This window comes from Rousettus aegyptiacus, unplaced genomic scaffold (genome assembly GCF_014176215.1).
Source record: "Rousettus aegyptiacus isolate mRouAeg1 unplaced genomic scaffold, mRouAeg1.p scaffold_m13_p_6, whole genome shotgun sequence".
Taxonomy (NCBI): domain Eukaryota; kingdom Metazoa; phylum Chordata; class Mammalia; order Chiroptera; family Pteropodidae; genus Rousettus; species Rousettus aegyptiacus.
This window is the reverse complement of record NW_023416309.1, coordinates 17,321,004-17,339,073: the sequence shown is the minus strand read 5'-3', so window position 1 is coordinate 17,339,073 and position 18,070 is coordinate 17,321,004. Positions and strand designations below refer to the sequence as shown.

At 32.8% G+C, this 18,070-nt stretch overlaps 1 protein-coding gene across 3 annotated transcripts in view; it reads left to right on the top strand.

Annotated features, from left to right (window-relative positions):
- Positions 1-16,725, top strand: part of TET1 (tet methylcytosine dioxygenase 1) — a 106,013-nt gene extending 89,288 nt beyond the window's left edge. Inside the window, exons 8-13 of one of the 3 annotated variants that reach the window (XM_036222601.1) lie at positions 1,611-1,761; positions 2,097-2,183; positions 5,533-5,622; positions 7,356-7,493; positions 10,000-10,348; positions 14,805-16,725. In XM_036222601.1, the coding sequence (XP_036078494.1) occupies positions 1,611-1,761; positions 2,097-2,183; positions 5,533-5,622; positions 7,356-7,493; positions 10,000-10,348; positions 14,805-15,817 (1,828 nt within the window). In that variant the 3' untranslated portion in view covers positions 15,818-16,725. Of the gene's footprint in view, positions 1-1,610; positions 1,762-2,096; positions 2,184-5,532; positions 5,623-7,355; positions 7,494-9,999; positions 10,349-14,804 lie in introns of those variants that run through there. The other 2 variants (XM_016127337.2, XM_036222602.1) reach the window with 2 other exon arrangements.
- The last annotated feature ends 1,345 nt before the right edge of the window (positions 16,726-18,070 follow it).

Sequence of the window (18,070 nt, the reverse complement as noted above, 5' to 3'; positions counted from 1 at the left end):
TCAATAATATTCTTTATAGTAATTTTACACTACCCAGAATTATTTGCATTTGGGTTGTCTCTTAGTCTCTTGATCCTTTTATCTCAGTCTTTCAAATTTCATGGCATTGACATTTTGAAAGAGAATGGGCTGATTTTATAGATTGTTGCTTCATTTTGACTTGTCCAATTGTTTCTTCCTGATTCAATTCAGTTTAAGAATTATTAGTACAAATACTACACTTAGTCCATAATATTAGGACCTATTTTAAGTTAATCTGTCACAATATCAGTGACATTGACTATTTAAAATATCTTGGGGAAGCTCTATGAGGTCTCACAATCTTTCACATTTCCTGGGTTTAATTTTTAAATAACTTCAGTTGTCAAAACTACATTTTTCTCTCCTCATGTATTATTTCCATGACATAAATAAGTTACTTATTTTTTTATTTGCTTGGCAACTTTAATTTCCTTTGCAATTTCGAGTTAACTTCTTTGGTCCCATTTGCATGCCAGTTTTCTTTCTTATCAAATTATTATATTTTGCCTCTTTAAAACATATCTTCCATTTTGTAAGATTTAAAGAAAGTTAGAATACTTGAACTATTTCTCTTTTTTTATTTCCTTCATAGTATCTTGAATGATCTTTTCTGTATTCTTTTCATATTCAAGGTTATCTTACATGTCCAGCTTTTTCCTGACCTTCACAATTGAAAATATTAATAGTTTTGATCTTTAAATTTCCATATTTCTAAATTTCTAATTTATTTCCATTTACTTTTTAAAAATTTTTTTTTATTATTATTATTTTATTGAGGTAACATTGTCTAATAACATAAACTTCAGGTCTACATTATAATTTGATATCCGTATACTCTGTTTAGTGCTTACCACTAAAAGTCTAGTTTCCATATTGTTTGTATTTTTAAATCATTACATAAATGCTACATACATACTATTAGAAATTTCAAGCATTATACGAATAAGAACCACAAAGTATATGTTATTTCCTTAGTTTCATATCTTTGTATCATTGACATCTTTACTATAGGGTCTGTTTTAGGGCTTCAGAATGCCCCCAAACAATAAAGTTACCAAGTTACTGAAACAGGCTTTTCTGCTCAACTTTTCTCTTGTGACATTCGTAAAGTCTTTCTTTAACATGACAAAGTGATTTCACATAGAATATGTATATTATCCTTTATCAATCTTCAGAGGATTATATCAATGTCATTCTACAGATGGAGGAGATAAAGTCCAAAGAAGTCATAAGATACTCAAGTCTTCATTTCTGCTAGGGAACAGATCTAGGATGTAAAATCCAGGCCCTTTATTTCCCCTCCCAAAATATCTCCAAATCCAAAAAGACTATAGATATTTTAGATCTGTATAGTTTATCATCATTTATTTGGATTTACAATCTTGACCTATAACTAAATTTTTACTTAAAAATTTACATACAGTTTGTTTGTGTTAACATAACTGCATTTAGATAAAATAAGTAATAAAAGAGATATGTTCAAATCAGTTCATTAGCCATCCATACTTCTAAAGTTATATGAACCTGAAATGTTCTGTCCGAAGTGTCCTGTTTTATCACTTGATTCCCTTGCAATTACCATCTTACAGTCGTACCTGTACATGTCAAGGAATTGATCCAGAGACTTGTGGAGCTTCATTCTCTTTCGGCTGTTCATGGAGTATGTATTTCAATGGCTGCAAATTTGGTAGAAGCCCAAGCCCTAGAAGATTTAGAATTGATCCAAGCTCCCCCTTACATGTAAGTGTCCTTTTTACTTTTGAATTCAACAATGGTTATATAAGTACATTCCTTTAAAGTGTTTTTAAATAGTAAAAAATTTAAATATTAAATAGTAGTGACAAAAGAGTAAATATGTATATATATGTAAATAGTTTAAAATTCTAACCAAATTAGGTAACGTCTTCAATTAGCAACCCAAATTCCAATTGTCTCTGGCTCCCTCCTCCTTCTCCCCTAACCCCGGAGAGAATCATTGTTAAAAGAACTTAGAATTTTATACCCAACCAAAGTAGGAAAAATAAATAAAGCCATTTGCCAACATTTCAAAGACTCAGAAAGTTTACTACCCACAGAGCTACTATGAAAGAATTACTAAAGGACGTAATCCAGAAAGAAGATATATGAAACCGGAAGCAATCTGTCCGGGACACGAGGCCATGGTGAGCAAAGAAATTAGTCAACCTTACTGTTAAGTTTAAATAAGTTGAGTACTTACATTTTTAAATTAAAAATAATAACCTTTAAGTATAATTCCATACTCTTAACAACTCAGGGGTGGGTAGGCAGTGGGAGGCAGGGTGGGGCACCTATAAGAACTAAGTGTGGTAATGTTTTATGCTTTGTTTGGAGTGGGGAGTATTTAGATACTGATTAACTCTAAGATCAGTGTTTTTCAAACTTTGAGCTGTGACTAAGAGTAAAAAACATTTTATATCACAAACCACTGTACAGATAGATATATATAAGTAAGTAAAACAAAATTATCAGAAAAGAAGATTTGGCCTTATTATATGTAACAAAGAAAATATTTTTAAAAATAATTTAATGTATAATATGGTTATTGCTAAGTATCACTATGATGCAGTATAATATTTTTGATAAAATTACATTTTTTGAATGCTAATTGTGACCTACTAAACTGATTTCATGGCCCACAGCTTGGAAAACACTGCTCTAGATATCAGAAAAACATTTGGAAAAGTGCATGTTTAAAAATTTTTAGATGAATGGAAACAGAATTTATAGCTTTGAACTAGTTGTGGGAATAATCTTTAAAAAGAAAACCATCCATTTATAAATCAGCAAAAGGAGTTTACAGAATCTTAGGATATAGGATAAATAGAAAACCAAACCAAAACAACAGGAATTAATCCAACTACATCTGTAATAAAATGAATGTAACATTTTTCAAAAAAGCTCAGAATTAAATAATGATCACTGAAAAGAAGTAATTAAAGTTATTTAGCATTTTCTAAGAGTTCCCATCTACTGCAATAAAACAAGGAAAAAATGAGAGAGAGAGAACTATCAGTTGCATATAAAGTACCATAGAAGTCTAACAAGAAGTATGTTAGACTTTAGGGAGAAAACTATAAAAATTTAATAAGAAAGATATAAAATACCTGAAAATGAAAAAATACCATGTTCAAAGATCAGAACACTTGATAATGTGATGTCAGCTCTCCCTTAAAATTAACTAGTTGTCTTCTTTCTAAATATTATAGTATGTTGAAACTGTCTGTTAATATATAAATATATTAGTAATATTGACATGACTCATTTTTATTCTACAATGATAATACTGTTATTAATAAATGTGAGATCAGTTTTTGCTTATGGTTATTATTGATAATGAGTAACATTTATATAGTGCTTATAATACAGGAAGAAGCATTGCTCATTCCAGGAACTGACAGAAGGCCAGAATGAAGCTCAGCAGGCAAGGGAGAGTGAGGTCCATGCAGCGTTCTTGTAAGCTATGTCAAGGTTTTGGAAGATCACTGAAGGGTTTTAGAGTTGAATGAGAGTGGGTTTAGCAAAATTAGCTAGCTAATTTTGTCCAGGATGGGCTAATAGTGGCTTGGATTATGGTAGTGAGAGAGGAAATGGTGAACAGTGATTTCTCTTGAAAGATTTTTTAGTTGGTTGTGCTATTTCTTGACAAAGCGTATGCTGAAATAGTGTCCAGTTTGTAGAGGACAGATTATGAATTTATTTAAGACACAATAGGTTGGCTATCCCTTAAGGAAATTCCAAGTAAGGCTGTCAGGTCAATAATAATAAGAATCCAAAACTCAAGGGGTGATCTATGGTCCAGGTGGTTAATTGTAGCCATGGATGTGAATTTGATGGTCTTAGAGATCAGAAAAGGGTGAGAAAAGTAGAGAGATGTTGGCTTGAGCCCCAGCAGGTAAAGACAGATTTGAAAAGAAGAAATTTTGTATCTGACATACATATTTATTCTAATGAAACAATTAGAAAGTCAGGATTTTCACAATTTGAATGAGCCTTAATTTATAAAATGATACCAGTAGTAACAAACTTTATATGATTTGTTTCTATTTGCCTACTTTTTTTCAACATTTCTACCCAATAAATGAGGTATTTCATATGATGTCAAATTAGTCTACCTGTGACACTGTATGGTTCATAATATTCTACTAGCAGTAAAACACAATTAATGCACTCTACCCAATATTTCATATGTTAGAAAACAATCAAAATCTGTATTTAAATCACAATTCTAAAGTTTTCCCCAAATAAATGGAATAAGTAATGTAGCCAGGAAGTGTTTTTAATCTAGGATGCTAACATTCCTGACTGTATTTATTAAGCTACATTCAGTAATAGTTAAGTAGAAAGGTGAATGGAGCAAAGTAATCCAGAGATAGACCTTATATACATGAATTTCTTCTTTAATGAAAGCATCAACATAAATCAGAAGGAAACCAAAAGGGTTATAACTGATGCTTTATAATTGCCAAGAATGAGGCTTGTTAAAACCACTCAAGAATTAACTTCCTATGTCTACATTGCTGTGTGGATTTGGCTTTTATAATAATCTGTTGCATATCAGAGGTGAACTGATCCATATGAAAATCTTTCTGTGTTCTTGGTTTCCACCAAGTTTCAAATGAGGCAGAAGCTTCAAACTTTAAGTCCCTCCTTCATCCTTGTTCTCAATTTCCCTTCAGTTGTCTTCCTTAGATGTGACTGATCATTTTTACTAAGTCTTTGACTTGATTTAGGATTATAATTACCTCTGAAAAGCTATCACAGTGATCTTTCAACTATTGTTTCCAAAGTCTCCTTCTCTGCTTCAAACCTCATACTGTCATTAGTGACATTTTTAATGGAGACTCTCACCATGACACTTTTCCTTTAAAAAAGTCTATATGTTTTTATTATCAATAGCAATTCAGATACTTGGTAATGGTGTTAATCTTCCCTCACAGTCCTACCAAACCTTCTTCAATTTGTAGCCATTATGGTGTAGAAAAGGAAACTGTTTTTAGACAATCAGTAGCCCACTTGAAGCTCCTATCTCAGGACCTGATATATGGTATGTGCCTTATGTGTATTACCCTCCCATCTGTTAAAGTTGTTGCTCTGTGTCAGGATTCTTTACTTTGATATCACCCCTTGCCAGCAACAACCTTGTTTTGATTTACTTCAAGTGTTCAGTACCACTGAAAAAATATAAAATGTAGTTCTCATTTTCAATAACATGTGAGCAGTTTTGCAACTTATCTCTAACACCATTTAAATTTCAAATTAGCTTATAACATAGAATTTTAATTTCAAAAGACTAAATTAAAGCATAACAATCACTAATAGTATAGACTTAAAAAAAAATCCATATTATTTTCTACGGTAGGTCTTTTATCAGGGTAAGTATGAATTGTGCATCAAGCACATGTCAGCAATGATCTGTGATTCATTTTCATACCTTAAATTCATCTTACATGTCATTGTGAAACAACTTTTATGGACTGTCTTTTCCTATAGGAAAAAAACCTTGAAGATAATTTACAGAGTTTGGCTACACAATTAGCTCCAGTTTATAAGCAGTATGCTCCAGTTGCTTACCAGAACCAGGTATGTTTTAGGACCTTGATGGTGCTCTTTAAACAGTTGAAATTTCTACATAAGCAAAAGTTTTAATAGAAAAACTTTTCCAATTTGAACTTTATTGTATGTTTGTTTTTATTGGATAGATCCAAAATTACTAAGTTTTTTTTTTTTTAAGTCTTGCTATTATGGTAATTGAATAAAACTCCAGAATGACAGAATTATGTTTATTTCTAGAAATAAAACTTATAAAAACAGGAATGTATGATTGGTTCAACACATGAAAATTAATTAATGTAATAAACCATATTAGTAGAACGAAGGACAGAAACCGCCTGAATCCTCTGTAGATGCAGAAAAGGCAGTGAGTAATCCAACTCTCTTTCATAATAAAAACACTCAACAAACTAACAATAGAAGGGAATTGCTTTAGTCTGAAAGAGCACATCTCTGAAAAACTCAACAGCTAACATCATAATTAATGATAAAAGACTAAAAGCTTTTTGCCTAATACCTGGAACAAGATAAGAATGTCTACTTTCATCACTTCTGTTAAACATTTTAAACATTTTCCTGGAAATTCTAGTCAGGGCAATTGAGCAATGAAAAGGAATTCAGACTAAAAAAGACAAGATAAAACTATCTCTACTTGCCAATGGTATGATCCTGTATGTAGAAGATATTGAGGCATATACACACACACTATTAGAACTAACAAGTGAGTTCAGCAAGGTTTCTGGATACAAGATCAATATGCAGAAATCATTGGGTTTTTATACACTAGCAATGCACAATCTAAAAATGAAATGAAAAAATCATCAAAATTTTTAAATTAAAAACATATTTAAATTTTGTGCTTCAAAGGACGTCATTGAGGAAATAAATGGTAGGGTGGGGGAAGATATCGGTCAAGGAGTATAAACTCCCAGCTCCAAGTTAAATAAAATCTGGGCATCTAATACATATGTGAATTAATAACAAGTGTTATGTACTTAAAAGTTTTTACAAGATCTTAAATGTTATCACTATAAACACAAAATAATCATAATTATATGAAAGAATTGAGATGTTAGTTAACCTTATTGTGGTGATCATTTTACAATACATACTTATATCTAATCATATCGTATACCTTAAACTTACATATGTTATATGTCAGTAATATCTTAATAAAGCTTGGAGGGGGCAAATTTTTTTTTAAAAAAGACAAGCACAGAATGAGAGGAAATATTTGCAGATCATATATCAGACAAAGTATAAGTATAAATTTTTTAAAACATAACCAGAAGTTCATACTTTTAAAATCTGTGGTTTATTTGTATTATGAATAACATGCTTTCTGATCAATTCCCAGCTTTTCATTTAAAAATCTTATAAATTTATTTTCTGTATCGGTTCATTAATACATATGTATATCTACTTTTTATACACATTGAAAACTCTGCACGCATGATTAATGCACTACATTAGTCTTTCTTCCAAATAGAATGATTCAGGCTACTTATGTATCCACCACCAGCAGGTACTAGTGTCCTCACCCTGCCTTCAGTCTTGGTCGGTACTTGTCATTTTACCCATGTAGTCTCAAACTCTTAATCCCGAATGTTAGCTACGTATTCAATGCAATAAATACACTGTAGTCTCAAAATCTCTGAAATTAAGGTATAAGTCTATGAACTTTGTCAGAAAGTGATTTTTAGTCTTTGCTGAAAGTGTTTTTTTTCTATCTCTTAAACTGTATGTCATACATTCTTTTTTAGGTGGAATATGAACATGTTGCCCGAGAATGTCGGCTTGGCAGCAAAGAAGGTCGTCCTTTCTCTGGGGTCACTGCTTGCCTAGACTTCTGTGCCCATCCCCACAGGGACATCCACAACATGAACAATGGAAGCACTGTGGTATGTACCTAGGTGTCTTTTGATTCTAAGAGTTCCATTGCTATATGCTTAGGCTGAGGTCCTTAAATATGAGTGTGGTAACAAATCATATTTTATGGCCCATTCCACATAGCGTATATATCAACAGCGTTAATTTAAATGGTCATCGAAGTACTTCCAAAAGGTACAGATCTAGCTTTAAACAAACATTTTGTTGAAAGTCTTGAATTATATCTTTAATTGCGATATGTTTGCTGGGAGGTAGAAATAAAAACAATTCTCTGCTATCAAACTGGTCTATAGAAGTTAAGCAGTTTACTTTCTTTTTGCCATCTGTACCACAAGGGTTTTTGTAAGAGAACTGTGCCAAATTTATCATTATTTTTATGCTTATTAATTCTTAGCAGAAATATAAAATTACATTAATATTCCAAAATTATCAGAAATATTTGCATTTAGGTGTCCATACTACATTCACAGCCATTAAAAGAATCACATGATTATAGTGTAAAGTCAATCAAGAGATAAACTTAAGTAGGAGACCCTGGAGAAAATTATGCAATAGTCCTTCTGTAAGGAAAATGAGTTTACTTCAAGTAATTATTTTCCTTTCATCTAGTAAAAGAGATTAATAGAGAGTGGTTGCCTCTCTTTTGCACCACATCAGTTTCTTCAGTCAACCATATATGAAAGACAGCTACAGGCTCTTACAGTGTGATTTGAAGTGCACAATCTGATTATCACTGGTCAGTGAAGCTTATCAGCGACAGCTTAAGGAGATGAAGTAACATTTTTGCATATCAGTCCTCTTCACTGATTATGACTATAGTCTTTGAGACCAGTATTATTTTCAGATGTTGAAATTCTATAAATCTGTCCAGATGAATCTTAGTCAGAAAGTGGTTTATCATCATCGCTTGGTTCATCATTTTACCTGAATTGCCTCATAACAGAGTATCTGTGATCAGCCTGGATTAGGTTCAGAGTCAAACTAAATTCTTGTGCTTCTCTCTCACATGTTATCCTTTACTCATTCTTCCACTGCTCTCATTATTCATGCAACGAGGCTCTTACTAGAACTTGGTATAGTTCGAGATTTCTTCATCTTCGGAAACCCGAACTCTTAAAATTCTACTGCCAACTCTTCTTCCTGTCTGTTTCCCCAGTCTTTCTAATTATGTTCCTCATTTCTAGTTTTTGTCTGCTTCTTAGCCTCCCTACGGACAAATAAATTGATTGATGTAAACATTTGCTGGTGGAAGTTTCAAATTTTTTACATAACTACTTTTTAAAAAATTAACAAATTGTAGTCGAAAGTTCAATATTTCAAGCCTTGCAAGTAAATGTAACTATAGATATTGAGAAAATGGTGTGATTTTTTAAACTTTTTGTTTGCCTTATTGTATCATCTGTATCCACCAAATTATATTAATCTTGAAAATCAAATCTGGCAATTTCATTTATTTTGAGTCTTAATAACATCTCTGCTGTTTTAGAAAGCACTCTTAGCTCTGGGAAAATGTTTTTAATGAAAAATTGTTAAGTCATTGAATGTATTTTAATGGGTCTTTAATGACAGTTCAAAATTATTATTAAAATATTATTAGTTTATGTAGGAAAATATTAATATTAAGTATCAGGTCAAATTTTCTGTATATAGTTCTGTATTTTAATTTCTCTACAATGAATAAAAATAATTTTAAAAAAGGAGAAGGGTTGAGACTGGGCATATTCAAGACAAATTTTCTTAAGTTGTCCTATTTCACGTCCAAAAGAAAGACAGACAGACAAAATTATTGATATGCTCCTACCCAGAATAGGAGCAAAATGGAGCAAGGAGATAAAATTTATCAAGGTAAAATATTTTGGTTATTTTTTTAAACTATTAGAATATAAGTCCTTCTAGAAGAGGAATTCTCTTGCATTTCTTCTTTTGTTTTATTAATATCTGTCTATTTACATATTGAAGAAAAATATCACCCTGACAGAAAGGGCAGGAAAAAATATCTGTAGATAAATTCCACTTATAGACAGAAGTGAAAAAATTCTAGAGGAAAAACAACAAATTATAAAATTCATCATAGTTAAGCTCTCTCTACCCAAGGAATGGCAGTATTTAAATATTAAGAAATAGGGTGATGTATGAGCTTGAGTAATGTCTTCTTAATCATTAATATTTAATATGAAGGCAGTTTAGTAACTGTTCCTTAACTTAGACAATTATAAGATGAAATGTAACATACAGAAGGCTTGACATTTAAAATATCATTAAATATATAAACATGTATATTTTCATTTACTTATGAAATCAACTCAAAATTACCCTTGTCTGCTTACAATTGATAAGTTACTACAACTGAATAGTGTTGGGTCCCTTGATATATCTCAAAAATTCATATAGCAGCAATGACCAATTGAAAATAAAATGGGAATACAAGTCCCTTTCACTATGGCAGCAAGAAGGTAAAAATAACTGCGATGAATGTGCAGGACCTATATTTTCCATTTCCTGTTTTCTTCCTATCAGGTTTGTACTTTAACACGAGAAGATAACCGTTTGTTGGGTGTTATTCCACAAGATGAGCAGCTGCATGTGCTACCCCTTTATAAACTTTCAGACACAGATGAGTTTGGCTCAAGGGAAGGAATGGAAGCCAAGATCAGATCCGGAGCCATTGAGGTCCTTACACCCCGCCGCAAAAAAAGAACACGGTTTACTCAGCCAGTTCCTCGTTCTGGGAAGAAGAGAGCAGCAATGATGACGGAGGTTCTCGCGCATAAGATAAGGGCTGTAGAGAAGAAATTCATTCCTCGAATCAAGCGGAAGAATAACTCGATGACAAACAACAGTAAGGCTTTATCGCTGCCACTTTTAGGTGAGGCCTGTGTCCCTGCTAATTTTCTAGTACAACTTTCATTGGCAGAAATTTAGAGCTTCCTTTGCACCTTATTCTTCCTCTCCTTTATCTTTGCTACTCTATTAGTAATGAGGCATTATGAAAAGAAAAACTTTAGGTCAGATATGAATTAATCAATTAAGTTAGCTAGTTGTTCATATATCTCATTTGTTTTTTAATATAGCTATTTAGAGTTCAAACTGTGACACTGAATATATTTCTACACACTTACCAAACAAAAGTCAACAGAAAAGTGTACTATCTGTATTTCTTAGTATTTTTTCTATTATGTTTATTTTAAAAATATGTTCTTATTTTTTGTTCTCCATCTATTTTGAAGCCCAACTTCTTCTTCTTGGCATACATGAAATGACATCATTTAAAGTCTTCCTTGATGACTTTTAGCATCATTTTAAGTTATATAAGAGAGGAGATAGTGCTGTAAAAGAATTCCGTCTAAATAGAATTGTCAGAAGGATTCACTAAGACTGAGACATTTGAGTAAAGTTCTAAAGGAAATGAAAATTAGTGGTATTTTTATTTGGAGAAATAGCATTCCAGGAAGAGAAAATGGCAAGTGCAAAAGTCAGGAGGCAGGATTTTACCTGAATACATCATGTAAACAAGGAGGCTATTGTGGCCTCCTATCGGGTTTGTACTTTAACACGAGAAGATAACCGCTTGTTGGTTATTGGGAAAGCAGTAGAAGATGAGAGCAGAAAGGTAGGAAGGGGGTCTGAGCGATTCATCTCAGGCTTCGTAGATTGCTGTAAAGACTTTGGCCTTTATTGTGAGTGAGAAGAAAGTTACTGGAGATTTCAGAATAGAGAAGGTCTATGATATGACTCAAATCAAACATTATGGTTACTCAGTTAAAACTAGAGTAAGCTGGGACAAAAAATAGAAAAATAGGGTGGAAACAAGGCTATTCTAACAACTCAGGGATGATGGAGCATGGACGAAAGTGGCTAAAGAAGAGGGCATGAGAAATATATGATCCTGGATATGTTATGAAGGTAGAGTCAACAGAATTCTGATAGATTGAATCTGGAGTATAGACAAAAAGAAGTTTCATTATTTACCCTGATGTTATTGGCCTAAGTAAACTGGAAGGTGGAGAAACCACCAACGTGTCATGAGGAAAGGGGAGAGAAGCACAGATTTGCAAAGATATAGAGAGAGATCGGAAGCTCACTTTTCAACATGCCAAGTTCAAAACACCTGTCAGACAGACATTCAAGTCTAGATGTTAGGTAAGCAGCTGAATAAGAGTAGTTCAAAGAAGAGGTTCAGGCTGGAGATATGATTTAGTAGGTCAGCTGCACAGAGGTAGTATTTAAAGCCATGAGAATGAATGAAATAGAGAAATTGAAGGAGACAGAAAATAAATTTGGTCAAGCACAAATCATGAGAAGTCTCAGTTTGTAGAGACTTCAGAGATGAGGATGGAACCAGCAAGAGAGACTTGATATGTCTGATGAGGAAAAGTGAAATGACAAGAATGTATGTAGTGTTTCAAGGACGGAGTGATAACCATGTCAAATGCTACTCCTGTGTCAAATGAAATGAAGACTGAGACTTTTAGATTTGAAGGCCTCTAGAGAGCAGATTCAGTAAAGTGATGACAAGAATGAATAAAGTGGATTTACAGGGAAATGGGAGAAAAATGGGAGAAATTCTTGTGGTTGGCTAAAAAGGAGATTAATTGATTGAGATTCTTTTTTTAAATGGAATTTTTTTTAATGTACAAAGCGAATTAATTATATAATGGATTCCACATCCCTCATAGGCTCCCAGTTTAAAAAGATTTCAATACAGAGCCATTCTTATTTCCTCTATACCTTTACCCAGGCCCTACCCCTTAGATTTTTAAAATAACAAATTGCAGAAGTCATATCCCATTATCCATTGATTCATTGTTATGTGTCACTAAAAGATAAGGAATTTTTATAACCACAATACCTAAAACTAACCCCCAATTTAAAAAATGCATTAATACCAATCAGTGTTTAAAATTGCTTCATTTGTCTCCTAGTTGATTTTTTGTTTTTTACATTTGGTTAGTTTAAATCACTACCCAAACAAGGTAATGCAGTAGATTTAGTTGATATGTCTCCCATACTTTTTTTTTTTTAATTTAAAGTTTACATTCTTTCTCCTTTTCTCTTTTTTCTTTTTTCCTGTAGCAGGAACTATTGTCATGTAGAGACAAATTCAGCTTCATTTTTTTTGTTTTTTAAGTTACTATGGCAAGAACACTATCAGTGATGTATACATTTCTGTTTCTTCACATCAGGGAATACATAGTGTCTGATGGTATCTCCTTTCATGATGTTGAGACTGATGTGTGTGCCAGGTGTTGTCAAACTGATTCACTGATTATAATGTATCCTGTCAGCTTTTTACCTAATGGTTTTAGAAATATTTATGGTCGTACTCTACATTCTTTATTAGAAGTAAGAAAGTCTGTCATTCTTTTTCCATTTGTTAGTCGATTTTCTTTTTTTAAAAAAATGTTATCCATATCTATAACTTGTTAATTCTGAAATATGGTTCATATAGGGAAATCAGAATACTTAGCTATTTGATTTTATTCACAAGTTTTCAGAATAAAGTTAGTTCTCCAGCATTTTCCAGTGTGGTCAATTTTTTTTTTTAATTAATATTTTGATCTTGTGTGTTTTTTTTTTAAACATAGTTTTATATTTCAGTGCATATTAAGTAGAGTTTTTTTCCAACTAAATTTAAAAAAGCTTTTAAAGACAATCCTCAAATTGTCCCATCTGTAGTCAGTAGAAACCCATGAAGCTGACGTCTGAATTTTTGTTATAACCCCGATTGTCTTTGATAGCTTGCTTAGGATATGTTCTAACAAGATGTTCCAGTCTCATCTTATATAATCCTGCCCCATATCTAAAATCAGCCATTTCTCCAAGGAGCCTAAAGAGAAAGCTGCACCATTAATTTATACTGGTATTCAAACTTAGAATTAGAGGATGTTCCTTAACTTCCTTGGTTTTTATATTTAGACGAGAGTTTGTTTGTTTTAAAATGAGAGAAATGGCAGTCCAGGCATTTATACAATGCTGGGAAAGATTCAATAAAGAGATAGTGAAGAGGAAAGGCAGGGAGTATTATTCCTTTTTGCTTGTAGCTCCGTTTAACAGATATTTATTTAGGTTTAGTTTAAGATTTACGTATCTAGTTCCATGCTGCTTGTTAATAGCAGTCATTATCATTTTCAACTTGGTGTCATTCATTCCCCAATAGATAGTATCTTTACATGCTATTTTTAAAATAATATATGCCTTATTAGTAGCTATATGCACTATATTTGGCTCTCATCCTTTTGTGATTTTATCCTTAAGAACTTTTTTCATAGTTTTATCCAGCTCAGTAAAAGATTCGTCACTATTATAATCTTTCCATGATTTATATTTGTTGACAACTTAACCTCTATAATAATAGGTGCAGCTACAGATAGTAGCACAAGTTTCTTGATGTACTTACTCCTTGGGTCCTTTGTATAAGTTCTCTTTAGAAATGAAAACTATTGTGTCTCCAGGGTGTATCAACTGAGGGAAAAATTGCAGATCTTCTGAATTAGATGTTTGCTATTATATTGTTATTTTAAAATATGGCCATTTTTTTCTATTTTTTGGTCCTAAAATTCTCTGCTTTTGCACTTCCCAGATTTTTTTAGCACTTTAAAACAGGGAGAATGTTCTCACAAAATGTTTTTTCCATTTGATGTGATGTTTGTGTGGGTACGTCTGAGCAGTTACCTACCTTAGCCAATGTGATAATAACGATCTACCCTACTCAATGAGAAACAAGCTTAACTGTATGTGTTTTTCAGGGTTACAGGTGGCTTATTTTCAACTAAAATTTTACGTGACTTCCCTTTGCCTAATTATTTACTTTGCTGGTTATGATGCATTGATTATACAGAAATATTTATCAACTATTATTTATTTGTAGTTTTTTGACTATGAGATCATACAGTACCTAAAATGTAAACATCTCTTTGAGTAGTTAAATATTGCTCTATGTCATCATATTGTTACCTACCTGCATTTTATTCCAATATATGGTTTTAATATTTACTTCGTAGCCAATTAGGTCGTTACTATTTTAAACAGTGGTCATCCATTTAGCTAAATCTGTGTGTTTATTTATGATTATTTTGAAAGGGAAGAATTCTTTAAGGAAAATTATTAGGTGATAAAGCATACCAAACTATATCCAATTATTAATGTATTCATGTGTGTTTGATAAAGTAAATACAACAAAACTGACCAACATTGCCATCATCATTGTCTTGTTATATTTTATATTATTCTTTGTACTGCTTTTAAAAAATAGTCTTTAAAGACAGCAACTACCAAAGTAGTTTGTGCTTATCCTCACATTTGGTGTCCTTTTCTCTGTTTAGGGAATAAAACTGAGACCTTGCAACCTGAAATAAAAAGTGAATCTGAACCCAATTTTATCTTCAAAGGTTTGGACAACACTAAAACCTATTCACTGACCCCATCCATTCCTCACCCAGTGAAAGAGGCAAACTTATCTCCAGGCCTCTCCTGGTTGCCTAAGACTGCTTCAACCACACCATCTCCTTTTAAGAACGGTGCATCAGTTTCGTACGGGTTTTCAGAAAGAAGTAGCAATCCCCACTGCACAATGCCTTCTGCAAGACACAGTGGTGCTAATGCTGCTGCTGGGGAATGCACTGGAATCGCACAGCCTGGTGAAGTGGGCCCTCTTCCCACCTTGTCTACTCCCATGTCAGATTCCCTGGTTTATTCTGAGCCTCCCACTGGTTCATCTGAGCAGCTAACTTCTAATCAACCAAACCAGCAGCCCCCATTCATCACCTCTCCTCCAGAACTTGCTTCCTCTGTGATGGAAGAAGATGAGCAACATTCTGAAGCAGATGAGCCTCTATCAGATGACCCCCTATCAGACGACCCCCTGTCACCTGCTGAGGAGAAATTACCCCACATTGATGAGTATTGGTCTGACAGTGAGCACATCTTCTTGGATGCCAATATTGGTGGGGTGGCAATAGCACCTGCTCATGGCTCTGTTTTGATTGAGTGTGCCCGGCGAGAGCTTCATGCTACAACTCCTGTCCAACACCCAAACCGGAATCATCCTACACGCCTCTCCCTTGTCTTCTACCAGCACAAAAACCTGAATAAACCCCAACACGGTTTTGAACTAAACAAGATTAAATTCGAGGCTAAAGAAGCTAAAAATAAGAAAACTAAGGCCTCAGAGCAGAAAGATCAGGCAGCTAATGAAGGTCCTGAACTGTCCCCTGAAGTTAATGAATTGAACCAAATTCCTTCTCATAAAGCATTAACATTAACCCATGACAATGTTGTCACTGTGTCCCCTTATGCTCTCACACATGTTGCAGGGCCCTATAACCATTGGGTCTGAAGGCTTTTCTCCCTTTCTTAATGCCTTTGCTAGTGCAGTGTATTTTTTCAAGGTGCTGTTAAAAGAAAGTCATGTTGTCGTTTACTATATCTTCATCTCACCCATTCGAAGGCTGAGGTAAAAAAAAAAAAATAGGGTGGGTATTTCTTAACTGTGACTATATTTTGACAATTGGTAGAAGGCGCACATTTTAAGCAAAAATAAAAGTTTTATAGTTTTAAATACATAAAGAAATGTTTTGGTTAGGTGTTAACCTTGATAGAATCACTCAGTTGGTGCTTTAAATTAAGTCTGTTTACTATGAAAAAGAGTCATTTTTAGAGGATTTTAACAGGTCATGTGTTATGATGTAATCAAGATACACAGTGTTAACTCTACACAGCTCCTGGTGCTTAACCACATCCACACAGTTAAAAATAAGCTGAATTATAATTTCATGGTGCCATCGTTCCAACATCTTCCAATCATTGCTAGAAAATCGACATATTCCTTTGAAGTAAACCAATGAAATGTTTTCTCTCTCAAAATATCTCTCCTATATAAAATAATTAATTCATTATTGTTAGTAATGGTTGGAGGCTGTTCATAGATTGTAAATATATATTTTAAAAGCACTTTCTATTTTTAAAAGTAACTTGAAATAGTATAGTATAAGAATCCTATTGTCTGTTGTTTGTGCATATTTGCATACAAGAGAAATCATTTATTCTTGCTGTGTAGAGTTCCATCTTGTTAACTGAAATATGTATTCTAATCATGTATATGGTTTCTGTTTTTTTAATGTGTCCTTTTTCATTCAGATATTAGTTACTCTCATAAAGTAGATCATGCAAAAATTGTTAATTATCTCTAAAATTGGAATTTGACAGCATATCACCAATATTGATTAACATTTTCTTTGGAACTAAGTAAGAGTGGTCTCTTCTGATTTATCAAGCAACAATGGCTCCCATTTACTTTCATTCTAGCTTTCTCAATATAATCCATGAATGGGTGTTTTCAAAAGGAGATGAGACATTATAGGATTCAGAAGAGTCAAATGCTTCTAAAGTGTCAAGGTGATGAAATACAAAAATTGAGTAGTAGGAACTCTACCCATCCCAAATTGCCTTATTTGTTCTGAAAGTCATTCTGATGCAGAATAAGAATAAAATTTCTGTAGAAATATTTTGGGGGAAAAATTCCTACCATCATAACACCCCAATCAAACAATAGGATTGGTATTATAAGTTTAGTTCTGTCCATTAAAAGCTAATCCAAAATAGTTTATCTAAGCATATTAGTTTTGGAAGAATGATAATTCTTCTTCTGATAATTGCCTATGTTCTAGGTAACAGGAAAATAGGCACTTCATTTATTTTAGTCCTCCCATTTTTTCCTAGTACTTTTTTGATTCATAGAAAAACAAAAGGGATTGCCCAAACCAAATGTTTTGAACAAGAAAAAAATTTTAATGAAATACTTGATTTTGTTAAAATGCAGAGGTGCTATAACATTCAAAGTGTCAGATTCCTTGGGAGTATGGAAAACCTAATGGTGCTTCTCCCTTGGAAATGCCATAGGAAGCCCACAACCTCTAACACTCACAATTTTGGTGCAAAAGTTCCAGCAAGCTCTCTAAAGAAAAACTCGTTATAGCTTATATTAAAATAATATATGGTGCAAAGTATCAGTTTCAAGCTTTTGACTAATCCAAGTAAAGGAATATGAAGGGATTGTAAATAACAAAATGTCCATTGATAAACCATCATCTTGTACAAGTAGATTTCTGCTTTTGAATATGTAAAATAGGGTAATTCATTGACTTGTTTTAGTACTTTGTGTGCCTTAGATTTGTTTTAAAACATGTATATTTTTTTGTGAGCCTAAGGTTTCTTATACATATAAGCATATAAATAAGTGATTGTTTATTGTTTCAGCTGCTTAAATAAGATTTCATTAGTATTAGACTATCAGGAATACACCCTTGTGATATTTCGTTTTAGATTTTAGGCCTTAGCTCCCACTAGAAATTTCTCCACCAGATTTAATGGATAAAGCTTTAAGACCCTTTATCCATCCACCCATCTATCCATTCTTCCATTCAACAATTATTGAATGTCTGCAATATTTAAGTATTAGCTTTATTTTAATCGCTACCCATGATATAGTCAACTTTAAGAACTAAAATCCTAGAAGATACTCTTACACATTTTTTTTTGAAGAAGTAACAAATTTCCTTCAAAACAATCCATTGTGTGGCAAATCTTCAAA